Source organism: Thrips palmi, unplaced genomic scaffold (genome assembly GCF_012932325.1).
Source record: "Thrips palmi isolate BJ-2018 unplaced genomic scaffold, TpBJ-2018v1 HiC_scaffold_3, whole genome shotgun sequence".
In the NCBI taxonomy this organism is placed as follows: domain Eukaryota; kingdom Metazoa; phylum Arthropoda; class Insecta; order Thysanoptera; family Thripidae; genus Thrips; species Thrips palmi.
The window spans coordinates 5,691,223-5,703,571 of NW_023144630.1; the positions used below are offsets into that span (position 1 = coordinate 5,691,223).

At 60.4% G+C, this 12,349-nt stretch overlaps 2 protein-coding genes across 2 annotated transcripts; both read left to right on the forward strand.

Annotated features, from left to right (window-relative positions):
- Positions 1-552: 552 nt before the first annotated feature.
- On the forward strand, positions 553-2,273 carry LOC117648446 (glutamate receptor ionotropic, kainate 1-like). Its single transcript, XM_034390949.1, has 5 exons — positions 553-588; positions 829-948; positions 1,260-1,415; positions 2,029-2,096; positions 2,244-2,273. Exons 2-5 carry the CDS (start codon positions 852-854, stop codon positions 2,271-2,273), a joined length of 351 nt encoding a protein of 116 aa, XP_034246840.1. The 5' UTR covers positions 553-588; positions 829-851.
- On the forward strand, positions 2,146-10,587 carry LOC117648033 (glutamate receptor ionotropic, kainate 2-like). The gene is made up of 15 exons (XM_034390180.1): positions 2,146-2,216; positions 2,293-2,450; positions 2,713-2,854; positions 2,936-3,100; positions 3,420-3,569; positions 4,665-4,895; positions 5,135-5,341; positions 5,419-5,503; positions 5,579-5,717; positions 5,858-5,995; positions 8,750-8,948; positions 9,263-9,500; positions 9,816-9,931; positions 10,041-10,187; positions 10,336-10,587. The coding sequence occupies exons 2-15, from the start codon at positions 2,293-2,295 to the stop codon at positions 10,516-10,518; spliced, it is 2,298 nt and encodes a 765-aa protein (XP_034246071.1). The 5' UTR covers positions 2,146-2,216; the 3' UTR covers positions 10,519-10,587.
- Positions 10,588-12,349: the final 1,762 nt, after the last annotated feature.

The window sequence follows — 12,349 nt, forward strand, 5'->3', positions numbered from 1 at the left end:
ATGCGGAGGAGCGGAATTTTCAGTCTCCACACCTGGAAGTGCAGAGTTTGCAGTCTCCACACTTCAAACGTGGAGTTGTCCACGTTTGCACCATGCTAAGAGATAGGGGCCATGTGAGCTGCTCCACATTGAAGTGTGGAGGCTGCTAACTCTGCACTTCCAAGTGTGGAGACTTACTCCACACCAGGAAGTGTGGAGTTGTCCACGTTTGGTTTCACAGTGGAGCTCGCAGCGAGCGCGAGCGAGACGGAGCGACGCCGAGTCACCGACGAGCCCCGCGTCGTCCCTTCGCCCCGCAGCTCCATTCCGCGCTGTCTCTCTCGCACTCGCGGGGCGGCGGGAGGTGCGAGAGAGACAGCGCGAGGGCCTGCTGCGCCCCGGCGTCCCTACGCCCTCGCAGCGGCTCCGCCCTGCGCCGCACGGCGGGGCCTCTAGGCGGGGCCGGCCAGTCTGACGCGAGCCCCCCGCAGTTGGTGCGCCTGCCGCCGCGCGCCGCGGCCACTCGCCGCGTAGTTGGCAGCCCTGCTGTTGTTGTTGTTTTCGCACGTCGCCGGCACGCGTGCTCGCGGTTGGCGAACCTGCGGGGAGGTGCGACAGTGTAGCAGCGGGGTGTCAGAAACCATTATCCAGCCACTGCGCGCGGACGGCCTCTACGTCGCGCCCAAGAGGGAGGGAGGGGGAGGATCGAGAGAATCGAGTCGCATCGAGTAGTTGGAGCTCGTTAGTCGCGCCGCTGTCAACAGCGCTTGGGGAGGGTCCGGGTCGTCGCCTCGGGACACCGAACATCACGTCGACGAGCGGCGCGACAAAACGACTCTCGATCCGCAGATGGTGTGCCCGCCAAGACCGCCATGGAGTGCCCCTTGCTCGTCGTGGCCGTGCTGGCCGTGCTGGCGGTGGCGAGGGAGGCCGGGGCCTACTACGAACAGCAGGAGGAGATCCGCATCGGTGAGGAAGCGCTTTCCGCCGCACAGTGGGCCAGAAGACCGACGGAGGCGGTCAAAACTCCAGACGTGTTTGGAGCTTCAGAGTCGCTAAACAGGACTCGAACCGAGCGTGTGACCCCACCAATGGATTGCTCTCCGAACGAGGAATCCATTGGTGGGGTCACACGTTCAGTTCGAGTCCCATTTTAGTGACTGGAACTCAAAACGCGTCTCGGGTTTCCGCCCCCACCAGTCTTCTGGTCCACTACTGTGCGTCCGGGGTTCAAGGTTCCGGGTTCAACACCCGGAACACCACAACTTTTTTTTCGCAAGGTGGGCTGTTCCTGACGACGGAGGAGGACTGCGTGAGCGCGTTCTACGCGGCCATCGACGCCGTCAACGAGGACAAGGACGTCCTGCCGGATCACCGCCTGGTCGGCGTGGACGTCGCGGTGCCCGAGTTCGATGCCCTCGAGGCGCACAAGCGTGGTGAGCTGGCTTCAAATCTCCATCCTCACTCTTTTTATTTTTTCATTACGACGTGCGTGCAGAAAATGACTCATCATCCCTTTCATAAATATTGACCCTCGAAATAATCAAGCCACAAAAATACAGATTCGTACTTTTTTGACGGGGGCCGTCTAAATGCAGACGTATAACATAACCTCCATTCTTGTCAAAACATTACCTCGGTCGGTCCGAGCAAAGCCCGCTGTCGGGGCTGGGCGCGCGGTAAAATGGAAGCAGCGAACAGTGGGCCACCGTGGCTCCTGCACGACCCCACCTGACCTCCAGACATGAAGACGCACCACCAGCACCCTGCCGCCTTGCTGGCTGTGGCTGTGGACGCGCCGCGGGCCGCGCCGCATTGCCATGCAAACCAGCGCCATTAAATTAACGCCCTAACCCCCAGGGCTCCGCCGCGGCACCGCGGAGCTCCTCCAGGGCCTGGGGGCCTCCAGGGGCTGGGCCGCTGGCCGCAGGCCGCACGGCCCGCCCTTGGCCGGCAACACCTTGCTCAGAATAATCGCATTTCGCCGGGGAAACTCGCAACGCCCCGAAATGAGTCCTCGTTTTTTGTTTTGTTTTTTGTTTCTCGCAGTGTGCGAGCTGCTGGCGGGGGGCGTGGCCGCGGTGCTGGGTCCGTCCAGCGGCGTCCCCGCCACGCACGTGCAGGCCGTGCTGGACGCCGTGGACGTGCCGCACCTGGACACCCGGCCCGGCGCCGGCGCCGCCACCACCGGCCTGCTGCAGGTGCACTTGCACCCCTCCGTGGAGACTCTGGCCCGGGTAAGCAGAGTCCCGACAAAATTTCAGAAGGCCGTCCAATTGCGTGCTTTTGCCTGACTGGGCTGCCTCCTCCAAGATGCTCCCGGCTGTGGTGGCGGCGCTGGGGTGGACCGCCTTCACCGTGGTGTACTTCGACAGCTCCTCGCTGCACCGCCTCTCCGGCCTGCTCAAGATGTACGACTACACGGGCTACACCGTCACCCTGCGACAGATGCCCCCGGGCGAGGACTACCGGTGGGTACCCGCTCCACACAGGGCCAGGGGACCGGTGCAAGCGGTTGAAACTCTAGACGCGTTTTGAGCTCCAGAGATGCTAAGCAGGACTCGAACCGAACGTGTGGCCCCACCAATGGATTCCTCGTTCGGAGAGCAATCCGTTGGTGGGGTCTAAAGTTCGGTTCGAGTCCATTTGGCGACTCTGGAGCTAAAAACGCGTCCGAAATTTTGACCGCCTCCACCGGTCTTCTGGCCCACTGTGCACTGCGCGTCGCTGCAGCGCCATGTTCAAGGACTTGAAGCGGTCCGGGGAGACCTTCTTCCTGGTGGACTGCCCCTTCGAGCGGCTCAACGAGGTGCTGGTGCAACTGCAGCAGTGCGGGCTGCTGGTGGACCCCTACTGCTTCTTCTTCACCAACCTGGTGAGCGAGCGCGCCGACGAACTTGGCCGCCGCTACCGTGGCCGTCGCGCCAGCACTCTCTCTCTCTCCCTCTCGTTGCAGGACCTGAGCACGCTGGACCTCTCCCCCTTCCGATACGGCGGCGCCAACATCACGGGCGTCAAGCTCGTTAGCGCGGCGCAGCCTCTCATCGGCCTCCAGGACGACGTCGACGACGACCTGGAAGACGGCACGCAGGCCGAGGCGCAGGCACCCACCGCCATGAGGGTACGTCCCCTGTCTGCCTGTCTGTCTGTCTGTCTGTCTGTCTGTCTGTCTGTCTGTCCGTCCGTCCGTGACGACGACACGACGGCGCGGCACAAGTGGGGCTCCGTTTACACACCGGGAGGGTGGCGCTGGATGGGATTAAGTCGACGAGGGCCTCGATGAGGGCGGCGGTAAAACTACCCATCCACGCCGCCCCCGCCGCCCCCGCCGCCGATTGCTATTGCCTGGCCAAACACCCCTCACCTCTCTCCCTCTCTCTCTCTCTCTCTCTCTCTCTCTCTCTCTCTCTCTCTCTCTCTCTCTCTCTCTCTCTCTCCAGCTCCAGGCCGCGCTGTTCCACGACGGGGTGCGCCTCGTGGGCCACGCCCTGCAGCAGCTGGCGCCGCACGCGCTGGCCACCAGGCCCATGGCCTGCAACGCCTCGGACAGCTGGGAGCACGGCGCGTCGCTCTTCAACTTCATCCGCACGGTGAGTCCTGGATCCGTCTCAATTCACCTACTTTTCTACTTTTTTTTGCCGCCACCGCCGCCGATCGGCGGGTCCGTTGTATCGTTCCCGGGCGGCAAAATATTGCAGTCCATGCTGGCGGCCCTAACGCCATCCCACGCCCTCTGCCCCTGCCCTGGCCGGCTTGATTCGGTTGGCCGGCGTCCAGGTCCTACAGACACCATCAGCCGGGACGCGGTCGTGCCCGTCTCTCTCTCTCTCTCTCTCTCTCTCTCTCTCTCTCTCTCTCTCTCTCTCTCTCTCTCTCTCTCTCTCTCTCTCTCTCTCTCTCTCGCTCCGACGGGGACCGCGGACCCATGACAGGGATGGCGGATAAGAATCCGCGGTCAGGGGTCTGGGCGGGTCTGGGACAGGGGCCGGCAGGGCAGCCCGCACAGTGGGCCAGAAGACCGGTGAAGGCGGTCTAATTCCCGGACGCGTTTTGAGCTCCAGAGTCGCTTAAGGCACTACGCGGCTACGCGGCTTCATTCATGGTCTCGCGCGGTGGGAGAGTCATCCTGCCCCCACTCCACGCCGCGTTCGCGGGGGCCGACGTCCCCGACGTCCCCGTCAAGCGCAGAGCAGAGCCCCCTCCGCTTGCGCCGGCTTGCGCCCTCCGCTTGCGCCAGGCGCGCGCTCCGGCCAAAGCTCGGCAAAAAATATGGGTCCCGCCCCGCCTGCGATATGTGTATGTTTGTGGCGTGAAACATGAACGCCGCCGGCAGTGCACTGCAGTGGCGCCGAGGCGCGAGCTCGCGGTGATTCACTGCGGACGTGCCGGCGGAGCGCGCTCCAAGACAAGCGGCCCGGGTTCAAATCCCGGCCGGGCCTGTTCGTTTTTAAGCCGCGCGGCGCACAGTGGGCCAGAAGACCGGCGCCGGCGGCCGAAGCTCCGTAGTACGCGTTTCGAGCTCCAGAGTCGCTAAATAGGACTCGAGCCGAACGGGTGACCCCACCAATGGATTCCTCGTTCGGACAGCAATCCATTGGTGGGGTCACTCGTTCGGTTCGAGTCCCATTAGCGACTCTGGAGCTCAAAACGCGTCCGGCGTCATTGTCTCAATTTTTGGTTGGCAGAGCGAGGTGCGAGGGCTGTCCGGGCTGCTGCGCTTCGACCACCGCGGCCGGCGCTCCAGTGTGCTGGTGGAGCTGCTGGAGCTGGCGGAGGACGGCACGCACAGCCTCGGCTTCTGGAACACCACGGAGGGCCTCAATATGACGCGCGCCCGGCCCCGCTCGCCCGGCGGCTACCTCGCCGCGCAGAACCCCATCTTCTTCAACAAGACCCTCACCGTGCTCATCGCCATGGTGAGGGAGAGAGAGAGCGATGGAAACGACTCTCTGCTGGTCGGGGACGTATCTCCAGCTCCAGCTCAGGCTCCAGCGTCGCTAAACGGGCCTCGAACCGAACGCGTGACCCCACCAATGGATTGCTCTCCGAACGAGGAATCCATTGGTGGGGTCACACTTTCGGTTCGAGTCCCATTCAGCGACTCTGGAGCTCAAAACGCGTCCGCGATTTTGACCGCGTCCGCAACCTCTGGCAGACGCAGCCCTACTCCATGCTCAAGGAGGCCAGCAAGAAGCTGTCGGGCAACGAGCAGTACGAGGGCTTCGGCGTGGAGCTGATCGACGAGTTGGCGCGCATGCTGGGCTTCAACTACACGTTCGTCGTGCAGGAGGACGGCAACTACGGCACCTGCGACCCGGACGACGGCACCTGCACGGGCATGATGGCCGAGGTCAACGAGGGGGTGAGTCGGCGCCCGGAGGTCGTGGGTTCGATAACCGTCCAGCCCTGCTTTATTTTTCTGCTTTTTTGACCCGGCAGCGAGTGGACCTGGCCATCGTGGACCTCACCATCACCTCGGACCGGGAGAGCCGCGTCGACTTCACCACGCCTTTCCTGAGCTTGGGTACGCCACCTGTTTCTCCGCCCCGGTCGCGGGTTCGACCCCCACCCAGTGCCTCAGCTTTCCTTTCTGCCTCAGGCATCCAAGTGCTGTACCGCAAGCCCACCAAGCTGCCGCCCAGCCTCATGTCCTTCATGTCGCCCTTCTCCAACGAAGTCTGGCTGCTCATGACGGCCGCCTACACTGGCGTGTCGCTGCTCATGTTCGTCATGGCTCGGTGAGTACGTCAACGCCTGCGGGGTCCACAGTCCCGCCAAGCAGGCGTGCGTTGCATGCCGTGGTTGCCTACCCTGGACTCCGCAGGCGCGCCAGCCTCCAGTGGGTCAATCTTAGTCTGTCTCTCTCTCTCTCCCGCAGGATCAGTCCGTACGAGTGGAACAACCCCTACCCGTGCGTGGAGGAGCCCGAGGAGCTGGAGAACCAGTTCAGCCTCAGGAACGCCTTCTGGTTCACCATCGGCTCCATCATGCAGCAGGGCTCGGAGATCGCGCCGATGTAAGCACCCCAGCACCCAGCCAGCAGGGGGCCAAAGACGCGTTTTGAGCTCCAGAACCGCTGAACAGGGCTCGAACCGAACGTGTGACCCCACCAATGGATTCCCCGTCCGGAGAGCAATCCATTGATTCGGTCGCACGTTCGGCTCGAGCCCCATTTAGCGACTCTGGAGCTCCGGGATTTTGACCGGTCTTCTGGCAAACCCACTGTCCGCGGCTCGTGTTCCTTGGGATTTTTTTGCGGGTCCTTTGAGTGAAAGGAGGGCCGGCGTGTCCCTCCGTCCCTTCGTCCGGAGTCCCCGACAATTAGCAGCCAAATTATAGGGCCTAAGGGCCGAGGCCCGAAGGCCTGGCCGTCGACCTGAACGGCGCCACTTGGACCTGCGACAGGACGCCGTTGCGCCCGGACAGCCTCTCCCACACGTAAAAAAAGAATTTGTTGTGACAACGAAAATGTATGTTGATTTTCGGATAGCTATAAAAAGTTGTTAGGCGTACTAACAATTCGTTGCCAGAACGAACATTTCGTTCTGACAACGAACTATATCGTCAGGAGTACTAAACATGATAAAAATGAATGTTTGTACTCCTGACGAATTATTTGTCGTGAGAGCAAAGTGTTCGTTCTCACAACCAATTATTAGTACGCCTCACAACTTTTTTTTTTGCTATCCCAAAATCAACATACATTTTCGTTGTCACAACAAATTCTTTTTTTCCGTGCAGACATTCGCTCCCTGACCGACCACCGAACTCAGCTCCCAGACGGCGTCAACATTTGCTCACTGCCTTCCCAAATTTGCCCCCCCCCCAACTGCTGAAACTTTGGCCCCACATCGGTAATAAAATTGGCGTCCAAATTTAATTTTTTGGTGTCTCTACGAACGAAATTAGCCTTCACTTAGAATTTTGGCCGACGCATTCTTTATCGTCAACTATTGGGTGATGAATAATACCTCACCCGAAAATTTCAGTCCTGGTTTATGGACTCTCTTCCATACCCCGCGAAAATGGCCCTGCACTGCCGATAGCCCGGCCGCGCTATCCGCAGGACGCAGGACGGACTATTCGCAGAGCCGCGGCCAGCCGGTCGGCCGGCCGAAGCTCATAGAGGGGCCCCAGCCTAACTTGTCCAAAAGTAGTCCGTCTCGAGCCGCAGAGCGGCGGGAAAGCATGATTCCGTGCACAGTTTCACCAATTTCAAGTTGTAACTCGCTTTTATCTGTGGTTAATCATTTTGTTCGCACTAGAAGAGAATCTGAGCTTCAAGTTGATGCCGGTCTTTCACATGAGACATGTGTGGTTCACGCTGCATAATGTGCCCCAGTTGACCATGCGAAGTACGGTCTTCATGCAGTTCCAGCTTTCCCCTTGATTTTAGTAATCAAAACAGCTATTTATCAGAGTTTTCTTGTTTGTTCGCACTAGAAGACACTTGGCTGAATCTGAAACTGACGGCTCATTTTAACACGCACGTACCGTAGTTGCTGTATAATGTGCCCCGTTTCAAATTTGGTTTCCCGACGATACTAGTTAGGCTGATTTGTGTATTTTTAAAATGGAACGGTGTTTCGTTGGTCATATTTGCGATTTTTAATGGGTAAAATGAAATGCTTGGAATTTATTAGGTACACATTGTTTGACATTGTATTTGATATCTGTTCAAAATCGTCAAAACGGTTGCCTTGTGACCGTAGGCCTGTCTTCTGCTATGTCCTCTGCTACTCGACCCGCAAAACCAAGCCGGCGGGGCGGATGGTCTGAAAGCTCCGAAAGAAGACTCGTTCCAGGTTTTGGGTTTCCGCCTCTATTGTAGGATGAAACTGGTGACGCACGTTCCATCTAGCTACATCCTGACTTAAAAGTATCCGAGAACTATTTGCCCTCGCGGCTGAATACAGTGCACTCCGTCCGCCGGGCGCGCGGAGTGACTTGGACAAGTTATGCTGGGGCCCCTATAAACGCCCGGCCCGTTTCAGAGCGCCGTTTCGAGACGGTGTTTACGCGGCGTGGCCGTGCCATGGCAGTGCCGTGGCAGGCCGGCGTCTCTCTCGCACCCCACGCGGCACGCGGCACGCCCCGTGAGTGTGAGAGAGACAGCCTGCTCGGGCCGCTGGTACTGTGCGACTGGGTGGGACGTGTCCTGGGGGACTAACTGTCCCGCACTCAGTAGGGTGAGTTTTCAATTTGATTTCGACAAACATCGTTGACTGTTAAATAGGTTCCTCAGTCCGCACCGGATGCCACACAACCCGAGACGAAATTCACCTGATATTTAGGTGTGTCTTTTAAACGGAGTGTGGTGGAAGGAAGCTAAAATGGCCTCGACCTCAGCGAGCGGCAGAGAATAGAAAGAGAAAGGAATCGTCCTTCCCGGGAAAGTGAGGAAAATGTGGGCGTGGGTGGATCCCCGGCGCGAACCGCCGACCGCCGTGACGAAGCGAACGAGGCGCGTCGCGGTTAGGGTGGCCACTCGGCGCGGACGCGGCGCGGCGGCCACTCTAGCTGAGCCCAACACTAAGGAGACACGGCGTTTCCGAGCGGCAGATCCGCAGTGGGCCAGAAGACCGGCGCAGGCGGCCAAAACTCTGGACACGTTTTGAGCTCCAGAGTCGCTAAATGGGACTCGAACCGAACGTGTGACCCCACCAATGGATTGCTCTCCGAACGAGGAATCCATTGGTGGGGGTCATACGTCGAACTAAGGAAAGGTCGGACAAGAGAGGCCGATCGAAATTTCCCTCTTTCCTTGCAGTGGTGCCTCCACCCGCATCGCCGCCAGCATCTGGTGGTTCTTCACGCTCATCATGGTGTCCTCGTACACCGCCAACCTGGCCGCCTTCCTGACGGTCGAGTCGCAGTACAAGCGCATCAGCAGTGCCGAGGACCTGGCCGACCAGGACTACATCAAGTACGGCGCCAAGCGCGGCGGCTCCACCCTCACCTTCTTCAGGGTCAGCACCACCTCGGCACAGTGGGCCAGAAGACCGGTGGAGGCGGCCAAAACTCTAAACGCGTTTTGAGCTCCAGAGTCGCTAAATGGGACTCGAGGCGAACGTGTGACCCCACCAATGGATTCCTCGTTCGGAGAACAATCCATCGGAGGGGTCACTCGTTCGGTTCGACTCCCATCTAGCGACTCTGGAGCTCAAAACGCGTCCGGGATTTTGACCGCCTCCACCGGTCTTCTAGCCTACTGTGCTTCGCCTCCAATTTTGGTACTGTTTTCGGGGCCGTGTGTTTTGACTTGCGAAAATGGGTTTTCCAGGAGACGACGAACCCCGTGTACCGCAAGATGTACGCCCAGATGATGGAGTGGGACGCGGCCGGCGAGCCGGTGCTGCAGCACGGCAACGAGGAGGGGCTGGACAAGGTGGCCGCCAGCGACGACTACGCCTTCTTCATGGAGTCCGTGGCCATCGAGTACATGATGGAGCGCAACTGCAACGTGACCAGCGTCGGCAGCAGCCTGGACGAGAAGGGCTACGGCATCGCCATGGCCAAGAGTGCGTCGCTGCCCGCCGCACAGTGGGCCGGAAGACCGGTGGAGGCGGTCAAAACCCCGGATGCGTTTTGAGCTCCAGAGTCGCTGAATGGGACTCGAACCGGACGTGTGACCCCACCAATGGACTGCTATCCGAACGAGGAATCCATCGGTAGGGTCACACGTTCGGCTCGAGTCCCATTTAGCGACTCGGGAGCTCAAAACGCGTCTAGAGTTTTGGCCGCCTCCACCGGTCTTCTGGCCCACTGTGCAGCGTATCCGCCACCCCTTTTGTTGCTTGTTGTTTTCCGCGCGAGCTAATTGCCTTCGTTTTCAGACGCGCCCTACCGCAGCGCGCTCAGCGCCGGGGTGCTGCGGATGCAGGAGACGGGGCGCATGATGGAGATGAAGGACAAGTGGTGGAAGAACAAGCGCGGCGGCGGCGCCTGCATCGTGAGTGTGTGTGGCTCTCACACGGAGTCCCATTAAGCGACTCTGGAGCTCAAAACGCGTCCGGGATTTTGACCGCCTCCACCGGCCTTCTGGCCCACTGTGCCTGCAGGGCCCCACGGTGACGGACGTGAACGAGCTCAACATGGACAACGTGGGTGGCGTCTTCCTGGTGCTGGTGTCGGGCTCCGTGCTGGCCATCTTCGTGGCCGTGGCCGAGCTGGCGCTCAACGTGTACCGCACCGCCGTCAAGGAGAAGGTGCTCTCTCGCTCTCTCTCTCTCTCTCTCTCTCTCTCTCTCTCTCTCTCTCTCTCTCTCTCTCTCTCTCTCTCTCTCTCTCTCTCTCTCTCTCTCTCTCTGTTACACACACACACTACCGCTCTCACTCTCCCCCTCTCTCCCACAGCTGTCGTTCCGCGACGAGTTCCTGGAGGAGGTGCGCTTCATCCGGAAGTGGTCGGGCTCCGTGAAGCCGGTGCGCCACCTCCGCATCGGCGAGGAGACGAAGGCGGGCAGCCCGGACTCGGGCGGCGGCACGCCCGGCGACGGCGACACGCCCGAGAAGCAGAGGCAGGGGCTGCTGAGCTGACAGCTCACAGTGGGCCAGAAGACCGGTGCAGGCGGTCAAAGTCCCGGACGCGTTTTGAGCTCCAGAGTCGCTAAACGGTACTCGAACCGAACGTGTGACCCCATCAATGGATTGCTCTCCGAACGAGGAATCAATTGGTGGGGTCACACGTTCGGTTCGAGTCCTGCTCAGCGACTCTGGAGGTCAAAACGCGTCCAGGGGTTTGCCCGCCGGCGCCGGTCTTCTGGCACACTGTGGCGCGTCAGCGCGTCAGCGACAGCATTCCCGCGCTGCAGCCCAGCCGGAAGTCTGCGTCCGACACTTCCGACTTCCGGTCGCGTGGCTGCCTGCCTGGCTGCCTGCCTGCCTGGCCCAGCAGACGACAGTGCCAGCGATTCGCGGAGGGGACCCTCCAAAGTTTGGCTCTGCCGGCCCTGCAGTTCGGAAACACAGCACAAACCCGGACGGCGCAGCAGCGCAAGGAAGCGGGGAACGAGAGCGGCCAAGTCCTCTCCACTGGAGAGGCCCTCCGTCTGGCACGTGCGGTGTGAAATCGCTTTATCCGCATTTAGAATAAATGACATTTTTTTTACCGAGAACAAGGCACTTGTTTTTTCTTGCTTCGCGCCGCGCCTCGCCTCGCCGCGGGAGTTTCCTGACAGTTCCCTCGATTCCGAGATTCGGAGACGCGAACCCCAGACAGGGCCCTGCCCCCGCCGCGGCCCCCGCTGTGCAGTCTGCATCCAAAGCGATGCATTGACGGGCCATTCAGGGCGGCGCGGGGTCTTCCCCGCTGTCTCTCGCGCGCCCCGCCGGCACGCCCCTCGAGAGCGAGAGGGACAGAGCGACGAAAGCGACGTCCGGAGCCGGCCTGCCGACGGCCTGCTGACTCGCCCAAATGCAGATGATACAGGTCAGCCAACTTTGCAGCAACTTGCAGTCGAACTGCAGCAGGTCATTTCCTCACCGCCTTGGTCCCTGCGGCGGCGGTGCGGCAGCGTGGCGGCAGCCCCTGCACTTCGCCCAGGGCCTACACTGCGCACAGTCGATTTGCCAGAAGACCGGTGGTGGCGGTCGAAACCCCGGATGCGTTTTGAGCTCCAGAGTCGATAGACAGGGCTCGAACCGAGCGTGGGACCGCACCTATGGATTCCTCGTTCGGAGAACAATCCATTGGTGGGGTCACACGTTCGGTACGAGTCCCATTCAGCGACTCTGCCGGAGCTCAAAACGCGTCCGGAATTTTGACCGCCTCCACCGGTCTTCTGGGCCACCGTGCGGCACTAATTTTTAATGTTGGCTGGAAGATGTCTCTCGGTGTGTCCCAATTTTCTTTTTTACGCACGCGTTGTTGGTGGCGTCCGTGTTATTTCGCAGTAACGCCCTATTTTTTTCTGCAGATGAGCTGGCGGGCAGCGCCACGGCTGGGCTGGGCTGTGTCTTTACACGATCATTACATTATTTTCAGCCACCCTCCGTGCCAGTTAGTCCCGTCCAGACCAGGCTGGTGCACTCCTGAGGGAGCAACCAGGACGACGTCCCCACGGCCCCACCCCGCCCCCCCCCGCCCCCCCGCCCCCGCCGCGCCTCGAGTAGTCACGTGCAATCAAGTCTAATAGAGTTGCAATTGTGTATTTGCCCGGAGTGGACCCATTAGGGAAGTCCGGCCGCCCTTCCAGTGTGCCTCCAGCGGGCCTCCAGTGGGACTGCACACGACTCAGCAGACTGATTCCGAGAGTCGTTTTCGTCGCGCTGTCCCTCTCGCACCTAGAGGGGACGCCCCATGAGTGCGAGAGAGACAGCGACGAAAACGATCTCATTGCCTGGAGGCAAAGGCCCTGACCGGTTTCCC